This window comes from Chionomys nivalis, chromosome 22, assembly GCF_950005125.1.
Source record: "Chionomys nivalis chromosome 22, mChiNiv1.1, whole genome shotgun sequence".
Taxonomy (NCBI): domain Eukaryota; kingdom Metazoa; phylum Chordata; class Mammalia; order Rodentia; family Cricetidae; genus Chionomys; species Chionomys nivalis.
In genome coordinates, this window is record NC_080107.1 from 14281214 (window position 1) to 14301963 (window position 20750).

At 43.3% G+C, this 20750-nt stretch overlaps 1 protein-coding gene across 1 annotated transcript in view; it reads left to right on the forward strand.

Moving 5' to 3' along the window:
* The window catches only part of Stk39 (serine/threonine kinase 39), a 246389-nt gene that overhangs the window by 134276 nt on the left and 91363 nt on the right, over window positions 1-20750 (forward strand). Inside the window, exons 11-14 of the mRNA XM_057755528.1 lie at window positions 8491-8613; window positions 8703-8732; window positions 14383-14445; window positions 17195-17262. Coding sequence (XP_057611511.1) covers window positions 8491-8613; window positions 8703-8732; window positions 14383-14445; window positions 17195-17262 — 284 coding nt within the window. The remainder of the gene's footprint in view (window positions 1-8490; window positions 8614-8702; window positions 8733-14382; window positions 14446-17194; window positions 17263-20750) is intronic.

A 20750-nucleotide genomic window follows, 5' to 3' on the forward strand; every position in this document is an offset into this window, starting at 1 on the left:
GGACTGCAGAAAGAAGTCATTATGGGTTTATTTGGGTGTAAAACAATCTGTCGACCATGACAGTTTACCTCTCTCTGGGGCATATAAAATACAGCCTTGTATTTGTAAGACCCAGACCCTCCAGAAGCCTTACCTTACCATAATATCAGGCTCAGCTGCAAATAAAAGTTTCATCTTCAAAACTTGTTCTGAGTACAGAGGAGGCTCTTTGGAATCAGCTCCATGACTCTACCTCCGTGAGTTCTGTTGTGAAGGCCTCTAAGCTGAAGAGACATGCATTTTCTCCCCATGTGCTACAGGTACCCTGTGTCTGCAGGCATCCTATGAGATAGTCCAAAAGTGGCAATGAAGAAGCACACAGATATTTGGCAACTTTGGAATCTCCCAGGTTTCTGATGTCATATCCTCTTCTGCTGTTTTATGGGGTGTCAGATCTTCAGTTGCGTTAATGTCTTTTGTAGATAGAAAAGATTTAGTGTTTTGGAGCCCAGTAGCTTCTTAGTAACTTCCCATTGGCTAGTTTGGATACCTGAAGGGCTCTATTGCATGCTTGTGTATTGAAGCCTCTTTGCATGCTTGGGTACTGAAGTGCCCCATTGCATGTTAGGTGTCTGAAGCTCCTCTTTCACTCTGTATTCTTTGTTTTAGTCCAACCTGATAATATTTTGTAATACAAACATCAAGAAAACATAAACAAAAACAAGCACACCAAAGCTGTGGGTTTCTGTGAATTGTATTGACTTCATTTCCTCAGAGAAAATACCTATTTTGCTTTGTTCCCACGCTCCTGTGCCAGACAGTGGGACAGTGCCTTTATGGGTCATGAGAACCCTATTGTGTGTGTAGTGGTTTTACATGACAAAATCTGTAGAAGGCCCTAGGCTTCTTGGAAGGTGTCTGTGAGACACCACCTTGGTTCTCTCTGAAGTCTTGACAGAGTTCCATCCTGGGCTTGATCTTCCGCTGAAGTCACTTCTTGGTGTGAGAATCATTTGTTGCCTGAACGAGTTGGAAATGAGAACTCGTTCAGATCCGATAGTTTGTTTCTGCGCTGGTCTCTCTCTGCTCAAACTTTGTCATCCGCAGCGAGCAGAAGCCAGGTGTGACTCTGGGTGTCTGCCCGGAAGTCCCTTTAGCTGGAGCGCTTAGTCCCTTCTGCCCATTTCAGTTCCCCTCTTTGCTGTGGCTGCCAGTGTCATCGCCTCATGTGGGCTTCCGTTCCTCAAGCTTTCAGTAGCATATTCTTTTTAAGGGTTCATTTAAACAACAGCAACAGCAACAACAACAAGTTCCGGAAAACAACAATAAGCATTTCGTTATCTTGAACTGTTACTCTGTGTTGGAATTTGGAGAGGGCTTGCCGTGACCTGGGCACCCTTTGGCAGTTGTCGGCTGTGGTGGAAAGGTCTGAGCTGTTATTGGTTGCTTTATTCTTTGCTCTCTGGGGGCCCGCCACCCAGCCCAGATAACACACAGAGTCTTCGTGTTACTTATGAATGCCCGGCCTTTCCTTGGATTGTTTCTAGCCAGCTTTTTTTTAAACTTAAATTCTCATCTACCCTTTGTCTCTGGGCATTTGCCTTTCTCTGTTTCTGTATATCTTTTCTTACTTCTTACTCGGTGGCTTGCTGTGTTGCTAGCTGGGTGGCTGACCGGTGGTGTCCTCTCTCCTTTTCTTGTTTCTCAAGGCTCTCTTTCCGAATTTCTCCTCTTATTTATTCTCTCTGCCAGCCAGCCAGGTCTATCATTTCTCCTGCCTCACTTTTGGCCGTTCAACTCTTTATGAGACCAATCAGGTGTTTTAGGCAGGCAAAGTAACACAGCTTCACAGAGTTAAATAAATGCAACATAAAAGAATGCAACGCATCTTTGCATCATTAAACAAATGTTCCACAGCATAAATGAATGTAACATATCTTAAAACTCAGGGTTCCTGCTGTTTTTAAGTTACTCAATTTTGGGTGATTGTTAGGTATCTGTAGTGCCTGAGCAGGTAATATACTGATTACTTTCTACTGCTGTAATCATTAAGCCCCTCATATGTCTTCCCTGCCCCCACTAAAATATTTCTTTTTTGTTCATTGTCTGTGAACTCAAAATTATATGCTGGGCTGTATAACAGGGGCTATGAACTCATAAACTGAATTTGTCCTGCTAATATAATGTATTTTTAACTGTTCTTAAGATACATTCTTAAGTAAAGTGGAATTACATCACTTCCTCCTTTACCTTTTCTCCCCCTAGTCTCTCTATCCAAACCCTTCCATCTCCTCTTCCACACAGAAATTGATACCCCCTTATTTTTTGATTATTATTGTTACATTTTATGGATGGATATGTATACAAAAATGTATAAATACAGCCTGCTGCATCTGTTTTTGCTGTTTGTGTGTATATGGTTTCGAGGCTGATCACTTTATATTGGATAATCAAGAAGGGGGTCATGCCCAGAGGAATTCATTCTCCCTCTTCCAGCAGTCATTATTTGGCTACAGTTCTCTGTAGTTCTTTATCTGGGGGTGAGAGCCCACACAAACCTTCCCCTTCTGTGTAAGCATGTCTGTGGATAGAGCCAGTGTTCTGGTCTGGCTTGTGTAGCCATTTCTCGGAGAGACTGTTTCTCAGTCGACTCCAGTATTCTGGCTCTGACGATCTCCGGCTCCCCCTGTGTGATGTTCCCTGAGCCACAGGTACAGAAACTCTGATGTTGATGCATCCTTTGGGGCTGAGCTCCCCAGGTTCCACCGAGCACTGCACTTTGTCCAGTTGTTGGTCTCTGTGATGGTCTCCATTTGCCGTTCAGAGATGCTTCTTTGATGAGGGGAGACAGCTAGTGACAGCTGCATTAACCTCGGGGTACAGTGATGAGATTTAGAATGTAGTAAGGAAGAGTGCTGGTCTGTGGAGTGGGAAGTGGAACCTTGGGCGAGCTCTCAAGCTGGGTAGGACGGGAAAGGTCATATATAGAACAAGTAGGACAAATAACAGCAAGGCTGTTTGATAAAACCCGAAGGAATCAGGTTACTCTATATTTATTTATCCAAAATTACACAAGGTACAAATAAGTATATGTGTACATGCGAATATCTTAAGGAAATTTTATCTCTTGAGATGACCGTGCTTTCCACCTGACCCGTAGATGAACAAAAACAGTATGAGGCACGAGAAATTTCCTGTATGGCTGGTCAGGGTAGTACAAGTGACTTCCCAAACAATCTTGATTGTTGCCTTTTCTCTGTGCACACCACACACTTCCTGACCCTTATTGTGAGACTGTCGTCTTGTGTGGCCTGCTCTTCCAGGGTTTATATGGCGATTATATCAGTCATCATTCATGAAAACAATTAGCTTAACTCCTCTTCTTTGGACTGTGACTTAATGAAAGATACTGGCCCTTACTCCTATTTGACCTAGAACTTGATAGAAAAATATTCAATAAAACTGGGTTGATTGGATAAATAAAAAACAGATGATTTGTAAAAAAGCCAAGGCAAATTCTTCCCCGATGCAGTATACAGTTTGATTGGTGATCCATCGGAAACAATAAAGAGCAGAATGATGTAAATAGTAGGCAGAATTACAAATGGGAGGGCCAGAAAGCTGCTTTGATTAAACATCATTGGAGAGCATGGGAAGACAGGTGCATGTCATGTACATGTAAAGTAGCAGAGACAAAAAAGTATGCAGTCCGCCCACACCCAGACTATGGAGGGATATAGTGGAGAATGAATCTGAAAAATATAATCTCAGGTCAGAATATGTAGAGCCTTGAAGGTTAAAATGTCTGGACTCATCCTATAGGTCAGGTTGAGAAAGTAAATGTATGCTCCTTGGCACAATACGAAGACTACAGCGAGTGAGAAATCAGAGGCCTGGCGCCGAGTTAGTATTGCGTTCAATAGGGAAGGCAACATCAGTGTTGAAGGGGACAGTGGCAATGCATCGGTAGTTGAGGAGGTAGAAGTTGCACAAGGCAGTATTTGACTTGACTGTGGGAGAAGATTAATTATATTAATAATACCATCTTTCAGGTCTTGGGTATTTAATTGGGAGGCAGGCATTGTGTTGGAAGCTTAGGTGGTCTTGCCCTTTGACCCCTCTAATGGGCGTTAGTGTTGCGGTGAGGGAAAATCTAGGGGTTAGCACGGGGCAGTGAGGAAGTGTCAGAAGGAGCCTGGGAGTAGAGGGCGTTACCAAGATGTTCATATTCAGTTGTGACCTTGGAAGTCAACATTCAGACATGCTACATGCTCTAAAGCTCTTCTTCAGCATGGGAAAGGCTGTGGACTCGCAGTTACCCTCTTCTGTGACAATGTCAAGTGGGGAGGGGCAGCCATGTTTATGGTAAAAACGGACACCAGAGGATAAATGGTGGAGTGCAAACACCTGAGCATAGGACTGAGCGAGTTTGAGGTTAAAAAAAAAAAAATGAGTGCATTTGTGCCTGCAAGGTGGTGGAGAGTTGGATGTACAGGCTGACCCAGTGTGTCTGTCTTCTCAGAGACGTGCTAAGTAGATAGACCATCCCCAGAACAGGGGAGTGTGAGCCATGAGGGAGTGCAAACATTGAGAGTCAGCTTCAGGTCCTGTATGATGGCAGACAGGAGAGGGCAGAGCTGGAGGGGCCCAGGAGCCCAGACAGTACGTGCAGGACAGAGATGCTGGGAGACAGTGTTTAGACAGGGCTGATTCCAGGGTTTGAGCTTACTGCCAGGACCATACCAAGTCTCATTTTGTTTGTTAGTTCTTGGTAACTTAGAAGGGTTTTTGTTTGCTTGGCAGTGCCTCAAATATGTTAAAAACAGCAATTCATTAGAAACGGCTTTAATTCTTCTTGTTAGTAGAATGATTAAAAATAGAAGCGTGCCTTGTGTTGCTTTCTGCTGTTGCGGGGAGCTTGGGTGGACTGAGGTGGCTAGTCCTCCTTGGCCCTGGTGCGGGGCAGAGTCAGCACAGGGTATGTCTGCAGGGGAAGAGAAGCTGAATTCAGGTTTCTCGGTAACGGGAGGTTCCAAGACCCAGTGTCTAGAGACTTTTGTGGTAGTACAGGGTGTTGAAGGTGGTTGGTAAGTGGCGGGCGTGTCGACCGGACACACCTTCTTCTGCACACCCATTCCTGTGATCAAATGCCTTGCATAAGAGGTCCCTGTTGGCTCCCTTACAGATTCCTTGTGCTTCTTGATCTGGAATCAGGTAGGCTGTACGAACTCACACGTGTAGAGGCTGCTGCTCAGATGCTGCAGGAACCGTTAGCCACTTGTCCTGCCATGCTGCCCTCTTCTTCCCACGGCTGCAGTGCTCCAGATTTGCCATGGACACCTGCCAACTGACCACTAAAACTGACCAACAAGCACCACTACTCTTTTGCCTGTCTTTTTTTTTTTTTTTTTTTTTTGCCCCCACCCCGACCCTAGTGGGATATGGGAGCTTTGGTTCCTGTCTGTAATGGATTGTGGTCAATGTAAGGGAGATGAAAATAAAAGCCTCCCTGCCCCCCACGCCTGTGATGCTTGTGTCTTTACTTTCCAAAGGCTTTCCATGCTCTTAGCTCAGGAGGGCACTTGTAAAACTATGTGAGACTTAGGTACCTTGACTCTGTGAGGGAAAAGTTGTCCCATTGTCCTTTTTTTTTTTTTTTTTTTTTTTAGATTTATTTATTCATTAGATATACATTGTTCTTTAGGCCAGAAGGGGGCACCAGATCTTACTACAGATGGTTGTGAGCCACCATGTGGTTGCTGGGAATTGAACTCAGGACTTTTAGAAGAGCAGGCAGTGCTCTTAACCACTGAGCCATCTCTCCAGCCCCCCCCCCCACCATTGTCCTTAATAAACTCCCTCGAAGGATGCACATGTACAGTTGACTTTTGTTCTCTTTAGTAGATGTCACTGTCCCATAAACACAACTTGAAACCTGGCTTTCAGATTTTTCTGCAGTTTTATTTCTAGGAGTGAGCTGGGGACCTCTGTGCAGACAAAGTTGGGTTTTTATTCTTGCTGCTGTTAAATCTGCATTTTACCCTTATAAGAGTTGGAATGTCCTTTGTCCTGATGAAGTTAATGCATATGCTTATGAGCTTGCTCAACAGTTTGTTGAAGGCCCGTCCTGTTCTGTCTTTCAGTGTCTGGGGCAATAATCCGAGGCATTTTGTTTTATATTCTCCCTTTCAGCAAATAAGACTTAGACAGAAGCATCCAGGGCTCTGCAATAAAGCAGGCTGGAGGCAGTGGGCGTCTCAGCCTTTGCAGTTAGATTCTGCTTGAAGAACGGAAAGTGACCGATCTCATCAAGGCAGCGGCAGGGGAATAAGGCATGGTCTGTGTTTCAGAGCATGAATCCGTGCAGTTTCCAGGAGAAAAGAGGTTCCTTTTGGGTAATTTATCAAAGAATTCTAAATTTATCAGTGATCTCTGGTTTCTATAGTTTTTCATAAAGGTAGAGTTTTATTTTGTCTTTTGGTTTTTTTAGTCCATGATTTTACTTGATTTCTCATGTCTTAGTTGGAAATCTGTTTTGTAGTAATTGTTACAGCTCTAAATTTTTCTTTTAAATGTAGTCATTAGCAAATGCCCCTCATCATGATTAGTGTTGCCAAGAAAATTAATTGCATTGTATACGTCAGTGGAGAATTATTTCCTCTTCCCTTCCCTATTTCTTGGTAGTTTGGAAACGAGCAATCTGCTGTAAAAATCCTTAAGTGCATTTCAGCATTTATTTCTCCAGCACTTTGCCAGCATCTGTAAGAACCATTAAAATCACTAGCATAATAGGGTTTTTTTTTTTTTTTTTTTTTTTGTAACAATTCAAATCCAAGTTGGGGAAAACATCTATGCTGACCATGGAGGTGGCTCACTGAGTATCTCAAAGGTGATAAAAATGGCTACATCTTTTAAAAGTTAACTGCAATTTTGAGTAACTTTTTAGTTCCTTTGTATTTCCTCTGTTAGAGCTGAAGTCTTTCAGAGCAGGCAGTCAGAGTTACTGTCACAGATTAGTCGTGGTAATCTCGAATCCAGGTCATCTCTGGAATATATGTCTTCATGTTTATGTGAGACATAACTCGTTAAAGCTTTCAGTGGTTCCTTTTGGGTTTAACGACTTGTCTGTGATATGGCTAAATAGTTTCTGTTGTAGAAAAATAGTCTTCATTATATTATAGGTGTGTGCATGTGTGTATGTGTACATGTATGTGTGGAAGCTAGGAAATAGGTAATGGGTACCATTTCTTAAATGATGCCCACATTTTTTTTTAAATTTTTTTTAAAGGCAGGATCTCTCTCTGGCCTTGAACAACCCAAATATGTTGGGCTGGCTTGACAGTGAGCTCTAGGGATTGAATTAGGTCTTTGTAATCGCTAGGCAAGAGCTCGTCCCATTTAGCTGTCTCCCCAACCCCATATCACAGCCTTTCAAAGTCTTCATGGGGCATTTCCTAGACAGCTTCTTTCTGATTTCGGTGACATCGGGAGAATGGGCGTCTGAGGCTTTCTTCCTCCCTGTGACTTTTGTCCTGACAGGTGTTTGTTCTTGGGTGGCTTTCTGGGCCTTCATCTCCGCTTTTGTAAAACGAAGGGGTTGGACACATGGTCTCTGAGGTCTGTTTCCACTTGAAGTTCCTCTGAATGTGCAGATCGCCTGCTGCTGTGTTCCCGCCGCGTTCATCTGTTACACCGCTTTGCTAAATTACATCTCGAATTACTGTAGTCAGCAACTCTTTCTTCCTCGTCCTTTCCTTTTGAAAGCTTTTCCTGACCAACCATAGTACATTTGGAAAGCAGGCCCTACGGACTGTATCATACCCTGACACCCCATACCCCCAGTGGCAACAAGGGAGGAAGCCTGGTTAACACCTAAGCCATGGCCAGGCTGAGGATGAAGATGCTGTGTTTCACCAGTTTCAATGTGAAAAGCAGTGTGTGAGGGTTGGTTTGAGGCTGTTTCATTTTGCTCAGGCAGGTTGAACAGAACCTTGGGAATACAAGGATGATGTCAGGATCTGGAAAAGAACTAGGTGGCAGTATATAGGGATGTGCTCCGTGGTTATAGGTTTTAGACTGCTCATCCTCTGGCGTAGTTTGGCTCACCAGGCACCCAGATATCTCTGCCTTCTCTCAGCAGTGAGGTGGTGCTTGGGTGCCATTTCCTTAGGCAGTTTTGAAACTTGGCTCATGATTATGTGTGTGTGGTAACTAATAAAGTTTCCAAGTATTAGTGAAAACTGTAGTCCATATTTAATGGTTCATGTGTATGGTATTCTCCAGAATGTTTCCTTTTGTCTGTGATACTAATGTGTTTCTAGAACACAGTATTTCTGGAAGGATGTTGAGCGTGGGAGTCTGCAGGACGAATGGTCTTTTGTTACCTTCCAGTTATCCGTGGATTGATAACCACTCGGGTTAATTTTCCGCGGCTCAGGCATGCTGTCTATCCCAGGTAGCAGCACCAGAGAGTGTTGTATGCATTCAACCAGGTGGCTTGCTTTGTTCCAGGTAAGGCGAGTTCCTGGGTCAAGCGGTCACCTTCATAAAACTGAAGATGGAGACTGGGAGTGGAGCGACGACGAGATGGATGAGAAGAGCGAGGAAGGAAAGGCCGCTGCCTCCCAAGAGAAGGTAAATGGCCGCGGCCAGCCCTGGGCAGTCTGTGCATGGTGCTGCTGTAGTGTGTCATGTGTGTTAATGGACGTGTCATTGTTTTGCAGTCACGAAGAGTGAAAGAAGAAAACCCAGAGGTGAGGAATGACAATTATGTATGTATGCACGCTCGGGGTGTATTTGCATATTTGCTCCTTCATCCCTTCATTCCCTGTTGTGGCATCCGGGTCTGATCCATTTGGGAGACAGTTCTCAAAATCTCATGGAGTAGGAGAGAAAGGGAAGGCACATAGGTTCATTGGTCCTGATTCTGTCCGAGTCACCTTGGTCTGTTCAGATGATGACAAATCCATCTCCTCTCTGAGCCTCTGCTCTCCCCAGTGGTGTGGGGTGATCATGGTGCTCATAGGGTCGCCAAGAGGGTTACAAGAGTCACATGGAAAGCACCCAGTGGAATCCCTGACCCTCACAGGGAGATAATTGTTTTTAGCTTGTAGCGTTATGCTATTAGAGAGTACTGAAAGCATATAGGTAAAGTTTACTTTGTATTTTAATTCATGAATTAAAAAAGCAGACATTAAGTGATATAAACTCCAGGTCGAATGGCTCTTGACCTTTAAAATATCTGGATGAATTAGGTAAGCAAGAAACACCCTTAACGACTTCTCTGAGAACTGGTTGTCTTTTTACTAAGATCATATTTTACTTCCTCTATTTGATTATCAGAATGCCCAATGGTGACTATAGCATGCTAATACTCATAGAGCAAATTTGAGAATATTTAAATAGTCCCTGGTGCTAAACAGACTTAGTAAGTAATTAATATGTACCTTGTTCAACCTCATTACAAAATATGAAAACTTTGGCCAAGAAATGATACCCATCCAAACTTCTTTTTTTAAGTAGCAGATATTTTCTTTTGGTTAAGTGGCATACATCTTACATTGAGTTTGAAGCATAGTAGCAGTAGCTAGCTGTGCTTTTAGCAAACCTGTAGCTGAGCCACAAGCCACTGTCTCCCCTGGCCATTCTGACCACTCTGACCCTTCATCTCATCATGGTGAAAGGCTCCTGGGATTTGTCAGCCCACCAGCGCTGGCTGTCCTTCAGACCCTGCCTTCCCTCCTGCCTATTCTGGGAACTACAGTCTCTTCATGCTTCCAACGCAAACATTACTCAAGGGTGTTGTTCTCCACCATAGGAACAGTGGCGGACCACCTAATGGGATGTACTGGGTAACATGGTATATTGGGATTTTAGAATAATCTTAGCCAGGTATGATGAACTCTGCCCTCTCTTGCCTACTTCCCCATTGTGACGAGAGAAAAGCACAAAGCTCAGGTTTTTTTCATTTGCATCTAAGACTATCTCTAATTGAAAACCTGAGTTCAGCTTCCATGTAGAACAGTTAAGATGCTTCAAACACCGTATTGACTAAAAAAGTGTTGCAGTTCAGTCATTGTTGACTAGAAACCAGGGCAGTATTTTATTTATGTGGTTGTCCCCATTACATTCTGGATACATGCACATGGATATCCAGGCACTTCAGAAAAAAACAAAAAGCAGATATGAATAAGCTATCATCTTTCTTCAGTCAGAATGGGGATAAAAGGTCACAAGACATTATGTAGTTGAAGTTGAGCAAAAACATCTTTGGTACTACCATGCTTAGACAGAGTAAGATGTGACCTTTTATGAGAGCTTTGTTTGGGAGAGGTCACAGGACATCCTCAGCAGGCTAAGGTAGCACATTCCAGCTCGGCTGGAGAAGACCAGGAAGGCCTGAGTTGGTGCTCATCAGTGGGGTGCTGAGGGAAAGGCAGCTCTTGGGCCACCGTTGGAGGTTCTACTTTGGAAAGACTTTCCGATGTGGACTTTTAAGCTTTCAGAGTTAACACCATTAGCATGAAACTTAGAGCCTAGCACTTTGAAAAATTGGCCCAGTTTTTAAAAAATAATGATCTTCTGGGAAACTTACCCACTAGTAATTAATAATTTGGAGCAAATGGATAATCGTCCTCTCTTATTTATCATCTTGTTCTTGGAGACAGAAGTCCGTGGAGACCAAAGTTCATTAACAACAATACTAATATTAGAACTAGAGAGAATTAATTGATCAAAAACTGAACCCATATCTTACGTTGGCTTGGAACTGTGTTAGACACCGTGGGATTTATGCACCGAGAGAATATCTCGCTTTCTGTGGAGTTTTCCAACTTTGGGAAGGAGTTGAGTCAAGGAAGGCCTGAGCAAGGACTGGCTTTTTAGGGAGTGTTTCCCAGCTCATAAATCTTATCTAAAATGCCCAGTTATTATACGTTGTTGATTTTTCTCTTAAGAAGTGGTTTCGAATTTCTTTCTGTCAGACTTTGAGGTAAGGACTGGTCACGTGACCCTTCCACATTTTGTCAGACGCTGAGGTAAGGACTTGTCACATGACCCTGTCACTTTTTGTCAGACTCTGAGGTAGGACTGGTCACGTGACCCTGTCTCTTTTGTTTCACTCTTAATTTTCTATGTGAAAAATGGAGTCAATTTTATCTTTAAATCTATCTCTCTTTGGTTTCATTTACCTAAGGAAGACATTCACCCAGGCTGTCGTTTAAACAGATCCTGTTAAAAGCCACACATCGGTTAGCTGATAGGAAGAGATTTACTGCCAATCAGGGCAAGCAAAACCTTGGAAACCATGAAGTGATTCTCAGGCCCGGCCCTTAGGGTTGAATTTGACACCCTTAGGGTGCCCACAGTTAGGTCTGGGCAACTCGGATTTTTCCAAAGCTTCTCCCATGATTCTGATTTGTGACTAGAATCTAGACTACTGACTAGGAAAACCACAGATGTCCCTCCAAATCCCGATGCACAGAATGGCATCCAAGAGAAGGTTCTGGGTCTAAGTTGCTGAAGCTTCTGCATTGATATCTGTCTGTTTGGAATTAACAAATAAGTAAATAATAAGAGATGGAAACATTTCCCCAATCAGCTGAAAACTTGTCTTTGCCTTGAGCTATGCAGACCCTACAGGAAGGATGTTGAAGGGTCTCCCCACTCGGTCTAGGATAACTGCGGAAGCCCTCTTTGCCGGCTCTGCGATCTTACTCTCATCAGAACAGCTTTCAGCATGGATTTAGAACGAATTAATTTTGCGAGGTTTAAGTAGAGATTAAACACAATGTGAAGATAAAATGTATTCTGTGGCTCGATGGTTTTTTAAAACTGCCACTAGCTCTCAGAGCCGGTCAGATGAAAGGTGCTTCTCTGATGCTCTGCACCTCTTGGATGTACTTGCTTTACACCTCCGTGAAAAGGCAGAGAAAGGCCTGATGTCTTCCTGAACATAGTATGCTGAACCCTGTCTATCACAGGCTACGCAGCCTCGGTGTCCAGCAGCTGTGGTTTAGTGCAGGTGACAGCCCTCAAAGTCAGACCTGTGATCAGAAATCTCCCGCGCTTCCAAACATTCGCTTATTGGTTTAGAATAATTTTCCACTTGTAGAAACGCTGCAAAGATGGCAGACGCCTCGTGAAGTTTATGTGTGTGTGTGTGTTTTTTTTTTTTAACATAATCTGGCTATATTTATCAGAACCTGAAAATGGATTCTGCTGTGTTGTTATCAGCTAAGCTTCAGAATTCCCTTGGATTTCACTAATTTGTCCACTGATGTCCTCTTTCTGCTCTGTGGGCACGCAATCCAGCACAGCACATTGCATTTGACTGTAGTGTTATTTAAAATAGAAAGAGAGACGGCAACAGCTCTATCAGAAGCTGGGAAGCATGCAATGCCTCTTTTTTGTTTTGTTTTGTTTTGTTTTGTTTCAGCGCTGAAGTGTTTACCTCTCTTTTACCAGGTCTGAGGGTCCCTATCAGTGTCTATTTCCAGAGGAGTATCCAAAATTCATTTCTTATTTTCCTTCTTCCTGTCAAAATGCATGCCCACTCAAGTACTCTCTTGTAGCAAAATTGTTTAGAAGTAAAGCAATCCAACAAATTTTCTGTATAATTTTTATATTGTTGAGGGTAACTGCCTCATATCCTGTCAGCCTTCTTGTTGGGTTTCAGTCTAAGGTGTCTGTGGCTGTGGTCTTATTTCATAGTGTGGGTCCACAGCGGTGACAGTAGACCTGAACCAATTGTTAGTGAATATATTTTTTATAGGGGACCGCTTTCTCACCCTGAGCTCCCCAGCATGTTTGGAGGAGTCCCATGTCCTGTGCCAGTGGGAGTGGCTTCTTCATGACATGCAGGGTTATATCGACATGGGAAGTTGCAAGGTGTGTGACCCCTTTGTCCAGTACACCTGACTCACTACCTCTGTTTCCTAATGATGTTCCAGGAACAAGGTAGCAGGGAAGGATGCACAGATTGTGGATCATCCTGCATCATTCTTCAAAGGGGTATTTGGTAGAGGGCCTGGTCCTCTGCTGGGTAGTGGCCATAGATTAGAATAGAATAGAATTGTTACCCCCCTTTTTTCCATTGCTGCTGCTGCTTCTTCTCCTCCTCCCTCCCTCCCTCCCTCCCTCCCTCCCTCCCTCCCTCCCTCCCTCCCTCCCTCCTTCCTTCCTTCCTTCCTTTTTTCTTCTTCTTCCCTGTCCTCCTCTCCCTCCTCCTTCTTCTTCCTGTTCTTCTTTTCTTGACAGGGTTTCTTCCTGATTCTGCTTCCAAAATCCTGGGATTAAAGGCATGTGCCACCACTATCTGGCAGTTAATTAAAAAAACAGTTTAAAATTAAAGTTAAGTCATTTTTCACCAACATGTTGTTATAAAGCTCTTCAAACATACAGCAACATTAAAACACTTCATGGTGAAAGACCTAGCACCATGATTTAGCTGTTATTACAGTTGATTTCCTGCATGCATTTCCCACATATTTATCCAATTTCCCACCTTAAGTTTTCCTTGCATTTCAGAGTGAATCAGAGGCATTAGTTGCTGCCCTTTGCCCTGTCACTTCAGCATGAGTGAAGTTATTTTTGAGTAAGTGCAGAGAGCAGGAATTCTGTACTCTGAGATTTTAGACCATGCTCACTGCAAGATTTCTGATGATTGTAGCATTGGTAATAAGTTAGAAACAAGACCCCACTCATTGGTTTTCATCGCTGATTCTCCTTGAGTGTGGTGCGTTCTGTTGCTGCTGTTGACTGTCTCTCACTTTATGCTCCAGGGTGGAGTTCACAAATGTAGAGCTTGAGGCAGAAATACCTTAGGACAGATTAGAAATTGTGAGTGAAAAGTTTCCCTGTTGGATTTCTCTTAGGGAAACGGCTTTGTTGTTGTTTTTCTCTACACTTACTAGTTTATACAAAGGTGAAAATTAGCCAGAGTAGTGATGAACAAGGCAGGTTTTTCTGACTCTTCATATCCTTTTGTTAAGGTTCCCTTAATGTCAGGTGAAATGATACTTCAATATCAAGTTGTTACTTTAAAGCCCTTTGTTTCTCATAAACCCTGTGGGTTGCCCCAGAATCTGTTAAAGACACAGATCCCCTTAATGTCAGGTGAAATGATACTACAATATCAAGTTGTTAAAGTCCATTGTTTCTCATAAACCCTGTGAGTTGCCCCAGAATCTGTTAAAGACACAGATTCTCTCCCTTCTCCGTGAGATTCTGAATGGTAGATCAAGTCGGGCCTTGGAGGATAAGGGTGGCCAGCAGTATCCCTTACCTGATGTTGCTGCTTAGGGTCTTCTGAAATGTACCATCCCTGATTATCAGGTCATAACCTCCTAATGACTGAAATCTCCCTCTGGCTTCTTTTTGTCATAACGTCAGTTTTCTTAACAGATCTCGGTAAATGCTGGTGGCATCCCCGAGCAAATACAGTCCCTCTCCGTGCACGACTCTCAGGTGGGTTCTTCTGCCAATCATTTGTGTTTGAGATGCTTTGTAGACAACGTCATAGAGAAATTCAAGAAATGTTTATTTTGTATGTATTCTTCTTTCATACATTACATTCTAACTGTAGTTTCTCCTTCGTCCACTCCCTCCACTCCAACCTCCTCTCTTTTCCAGATCCACTTCTCCTCCATTTCCCTTCAGAAAAGAACAGGCCTCCCAGGGATAGCAACTGAACATGGCATAGCAGGTTACAGGAAGAGTAAACACAAACCCTTATATTGAGATTGGACGCAGAACAGGAGGGGTCAGACAGGGGTGATGAATGCAAAGAGAGGACTGGAAGAGATGACTGGAATTGGGGAGCATTTGGGGGGCAATGTGGAAACCTAGTGCAGTGGAAATTCCCTGGAATCTATGAGGGTGAACCTAGTGAGGAGTCCTAGTAACGGGGCACAGAGTCTGAAACTGCCATGTTCTGAAACCAGGCGAGGCTTCCAGAGGTGGGACTGAGGCATCAAGCCAGCTACGAAACGTTCTACCTACAATTTGTCCTTCTTGGAAGATGTGCTGGGATAATGGTGGCGTAAAGTTTCTGGGAATGGCCAGCCAATGACTGGTCCAATGTCAGACTCACGCCACGAGAGGGAGCTCACATCTGACATTGCCTGGATGGCCAGGAACCAGAGGCTGGGTAACTCAGAGACCTAGGGTAGAGCCAAACATGATTGACAGAAAGAAAGAAAGAAGAAAGGAAGGAAGGAAGGAAGGAAGGAAGGAAGGAAGGAAGGAAGGAAGGAAGGAAGGAAGGAAAGAAAGAAAGAAAGAAAGAAAGAAAGAAAGAAAGAAAGAAAGAAAGGAGGGAAGGAAGAAGGGAGGGAGGGAGGGAAGAATGAATTTCTAGTGGTATTCTTCTATACTCAGTTGGGTGGCTAGCTCAGTTGTTATGAAAGAGGTTCCATCCGGCAACTGATAGGGATAGATGTAGAGACCCACAGCCAAACATTAGGCGAAACTCAAGAGTTTTAGACAGACACTTCAGGATAGTGCTCCCAGATCAAGGGCTTAAAAACTATAGAAACCATTATTTTAGGTTGTTATGAAGAAAGAGAACATCACTACTATTAACCATCCTTTGCAAGATGTTCATCCCAAATAACAGACTTTTAAGAAAGGAATAGATTGCCCAAGTGCCTCCGAAATCACTGGTACCGTGGGCGAAAAGCAAAGGGACGAAAATGACTCTTAAGTCTATTAAACTCTAGCTACCAAGTACCATGGTTAATTGATTCTTTCCTTCCTTGCTTCTGATTGAATTTCTATAACCTCTCTTGGTGACTCTTTTATCATTGAATTTTATGGGCCAATTCATCTCTACAACTTGTCTTATTAAAATAACAGTCCGGTGACTGTGCAGCGCATGTATAATGCATACTCATAACAGGTGTATGGCGGGAGGGCCTCTGCTGTGATTGCGTTGGACGGTGAAGCTATCAAGGGAAGTATGTGGACACAGAGCCCCGGGATCAGACCAGGTGTTTGGTTGTCTACTGGTACTCTGATTGCCTGCTTCTATGTTTTCTGGAGCAGCTGTAAGTTGAGGCGATGTTGGTCCAGTGGTCCTTGTCATTTATAGCTACAAAAGGACGTCCAGAGGTTAAGTGGTTTGTGCAGGGCCGTGCAGATGCTCAGAGACAGAAGCTGGGTTCAGTTTCGATCATTACATTCTATCATCCAGCTCAGTGCAAGACCCTGAGGTGAACTAACTGTAGGGATCAGCCTCATCATAAAAGACAAATTAGGAGGATGTATGGGTCCAAAAACAAGGGAAGCAAACAGGAAAGGGGACAGTATTGATTAACATTTTATAATTTATGGCTCACTGTTACATCTCTTATTTTCCCAGCCTTTTGAGACAGGTGGCTTACCTATTTTGTAAATGAAGCAACAGGCTCTGAGAATTACTTGCCATGGTGGTTGCACAGCAGGTTACCAGCAGAGCCAAGCTGTACTTGAAATCTTTTCTTTTTCCTGCTTTCTTTTTCTTTTTCAACAAGGAGGTCTGATCCAGCCCAGGTGTTCGTAGGACTAGAATGTTACAGAGGCATCCGTGATGGATGATCTGTACCAAGATGAGAGCAGAGAAGGGCGGTGAGGACCGGTGTTGACTAATCTCTGTTCACCTCTGATGCTCACAGTTAATGTACCTAAGTCATCCCACCCCACCAGGTAGAGTATGCGGATAGAACTCAACACCTTATGCATGGCAGGCAAGTGTTCTGTCACTGAGCCATATCCCTAGCTCTTGCTTTTTTGAGACAGATTCTTGCTGTGTAGCATAAGCTGTACTTAAACTTGCGGTTCTCCTGCTACCACAGCCTGAATGCTGGAATTTCTGTCGCAGCCATCCTCGAAAAGCTTCCTTACCTGTGTGCATCTCCACGGTCCAGTGGATGTTGGCCCTTTGCTCTGGACCACTTTAGGTGGATACTGTAATCTGGACTAGCTGCAATACCATCCACTCACAGAAGCCACCTTAGGAGGGAGGCTCTCTGTCTGAAGCATTGGCACCCGCAGTCGTGATGTTAATCAAGCAGCCTTCTGATCCTCTGAGAAGGTGTTGTGAAGCCAAAGAAGACCTGCTGGGATAAGCACTGATTTTGAAGTTTCCAGAAAAAGATATAGGAATCAAGGGATATCGTGATTTTATTTATTCATCCTTTTGATGTATGTAACATTGTCTGTCGTTTTGTTTTCAAAGGGCCAACCCAATGCTAACGAAGACTTCAGAGAAGGTCCTTGTGCAGTCAACCTTGTTCTAAGATTAAGGTAAATGCCATTATTCCCTATTTTGCATTATTTGTTTTTCCACTGGTACAGTATTCTGACCTCCTGCTTTAACTTTTCATAATATTAGGATAAGGTGAAATTGTTAACTTATGTGATTTTCCCAAACAACAGTATATGCCATACACCCGGAACTAATTACTCTCCTTTCATTGCTTGCAAAATGATTAATAAGAGAAGCACCATTTGAGAGCAGCTGTAGGCTGTGTACCCTCCATTATAGTTTTCCCTTGCCTTTTCTATGTCGTTCGTTCTTTCTCTTTTTAACAATGTAAGATCACAGTAAGAGATTTTTAATGAGTTTCTTTCACACTCCAGCAGTCAGTTTCTGACAGAAATAAACCATGCTTGTACTACAAGTTGCCTGTTCAGAACATTTGTCAGTGGCAGGTTTGATCAGCCACTGTGGAGAAATGACAGATATATTTTGAAAGCACTTTCATTCTTCTAGAAAATGGACACAAATATGGCGCCTGACAGTCCATAGCCTGGTGAATGAAAGCTGATTTTATTTTAAGACTCTCTTAAACTTAAAGGTCTATCTGTGCAGCTGTTCTTTGTTAAGGATGTAGTATCTCAAGAGAGGAGAAAATTGGCTGGGCTTAATTGCAGACAGCCCACTTTACCACCAGGTCAATCAGAATGCTGTCACGTTTCTGAAGGGGTTTAAAGGAGAGCTGTGTGTTCTCCCGAAAGTTACATACATAAAGCGTGTGTGGTTAATGGACGTGTTCACAGGTGTGGCTAGGAAAATGGGTGTGTAGTCAAGCTCAAGGTTGGTTTCCAACTCACAGAGCTGGCGTAGTCTGTAGGAAGAGATGCCGTTATCACCGTTCTTCTTAGGTTGAGGGCCGTCTGCAGTGTCTTCCCACATACCTTCTAGGGGACCCCACAGGAGTTCCTGGTGACACGCAGAGTGGACTTTCTAGCCTAGGGGAAACTGCTGCAACACAGTGACCTTGAGGAAGATGGACAGTTAGCGACTTTAGCAACTGCCAAAGAATGATGTAGACCATCCTTGTTTTTGCCTTTGGAACCAGAATTCAGAGTTAAATATTCAAATTCCATCCATTATGTATCCAGTTTTCTGAAAGAAAAACCTACATCAAATGAAAAGAAAGGAAGGGGATGTTGGTATATATGTTATTGAGGATATTGTACTGAATAGTTTCATATCACCTACACATAAGCTAAAGTCATCTAAGAGGGGGGAACCTCAATTTAAAAAATGCCTTCATAAGATTGGGTTGTAGTCATACATATAGGTAATTTTCTTAATTAGGGATTGGGGGGCAGAGCCCATTATGCCACACCTGTGCTGGTGGTCCTGGATTCTATAAGAAAGCAGTTTGAGCAAGCCATGGGGAGCAAGCCAATAAGCAGCACCCTTTCATGGCTTCTGTATCAGATTCTGCCTCTAGGATCCTGCCCTACTTGAGTTCCTGTCCTGATGTCCTTTCACAGTGAACAGTAATTTGGAAGCATAAACTAAATAAACCCTGTCTACTCTACGTTGCTTTGGTCATGGTGTTCCATCACAGCAATAGTAACTCTCCCTAAGACAAGTATGTTAGTTTTATATTGCTGTGTAAAAAGTTACCCCAACAGTGCTACGAAACAACACCCACTTTCTGTCTCATCATGTCTTAGATATGCAGGCCCAGCTTTACTGGGTTCTCCATGTCTTCTTATAAGACTGAACCCAGGGCACTCTGCCTATTGGGGTTCAAGGTCCTCTGCTCAGCTCTCTTGGGCTGTTAGCTAAACTGAATTCTTTATACCTGTGGACTGAGGTTCTTAGTAATATCCCACCCTATTCGTTAGTCTTCTTCATACCAAGAGGAGAGGGTTATGAAGTAGACCACATACATCAGGAAAGAGAACTGTTAGGGACGTTCTAGAGCTCTGCAATTCCTATACGATCACTCCAAATGAGCTCACATTATAATGTCGACAGCCTAGTGAAAATGTTAAGAACAAGCCTTGAGGCAGAGCAAGGGTTCCATTCAGGAAGCATTGATAAAAAGTTATAAAATTCTAGGAAACCTGTGTGGGCAGAGGCATGGCAGGGTGTGAAGTTGGAATTGGTGTGGGAGCCCAGGCATGGAGTCTGCGCAGCTTCTGGAGAAGAGTTTGCCTTCACTGTTACAGGATCAGGCAGCCGGTGAGCAGAAGCATGATCCGATGTGAAATGAATTTTCAAACCATCACCGTAGCTGCCATCAGCTGCCATATGGAGAATATATTTAGCGTTTTTTACAGTAATATGATATGCAGACTTTATTTTCTGTCCCTGTCAATTTGGTGTTGTGTGTGATTCTTCTATATATGTGGGAACTGTCGTCCTTTGAATGAAAATGGTCCCCATACGTTTATAGGGAGTGGCACTATTAAGAGGTGCAGCCTTGCTGGAGTAGGCGTGGCCTTGCAGGAGGAAGTGTGTCACTGGGGGTGACTTTGAGGTTTCAGATGGTCAAGCCAGGCCCAGTGTAGCTCTCTCTTCCTGCTGCTTGCTGATCCAGATGTAGAACTCTGAGCTGTCTCTCCAGCACCATGGCTGCATGTGTACTGCCGTGCTTCCCATCCTGGGGATAAAGGACTGCACTCTGAACTGTAAGCCAGTCCCACTTAAATGCTTTCATTTATAAGAGTTGCCCTCTGCCATGATCTCCATCCTTCTAATTTACTCAGATCTTATCTTTTTCTACTTCTCATGTAGATTAGATCCATATATGTTTCTCTTAGGGTACTCTTTATTGTCTGTGGGGTTGTGGATTGTAGGCTGGTTTTTCTTTGCTTTATGTCTAAAAGTTTTTTTCTTTTTTTTTTTTTTTTTTGTGTACACAGCCTTCATTCCCCTAAAGGCAAGGTTCAAAAGGTCCGTACTGAACACGAGGAAGATGAGTTTTTTTATAGCTCAGGGGTAGGGGATTTGATAGACAAAATAGGTGGGGGTGCAGGAGCAGAACATAAGTATAAAATTAGTCATAACTATTTCTTGAAACAAAGACATGGTTGCAAGGTGGTCATAACAACAGGTGGTCATAGCAATCTTTTAAACCATAGGTAGTGTTGCAAGATGGTCATTACAACTTTTTGAAACAAAGACATGATTGTCATTTCCTGGAACAGGCAGTACAGAACCCTTTGTAGTTAACATTAAAGGTGGGACAAAGCCCAATCCTTGAGAAACAGATTTAATCATAAATAGGAATGAATCTAGTTTGTCTTTGCTGTAAGATAGCTTTTAAGCCTAAGATGGAGACAAGGTTTATGCTTTCAGGGCCTGGGCTCAGGAATTGACTTTGAAACTTCTGATGCTTGACATGTAAAGCTGTTAAGTGTGGCTAACAGCGTCTAGGAAACAATGGGAGACAGAGGAAAGGAGGGCAGAAAGAGTTGATGCCAAGGTAAGAAACCAAAGACTTGGAAGAAGGGGGGTGTGTCTTGAGTAGGGTTTCTATTATGAT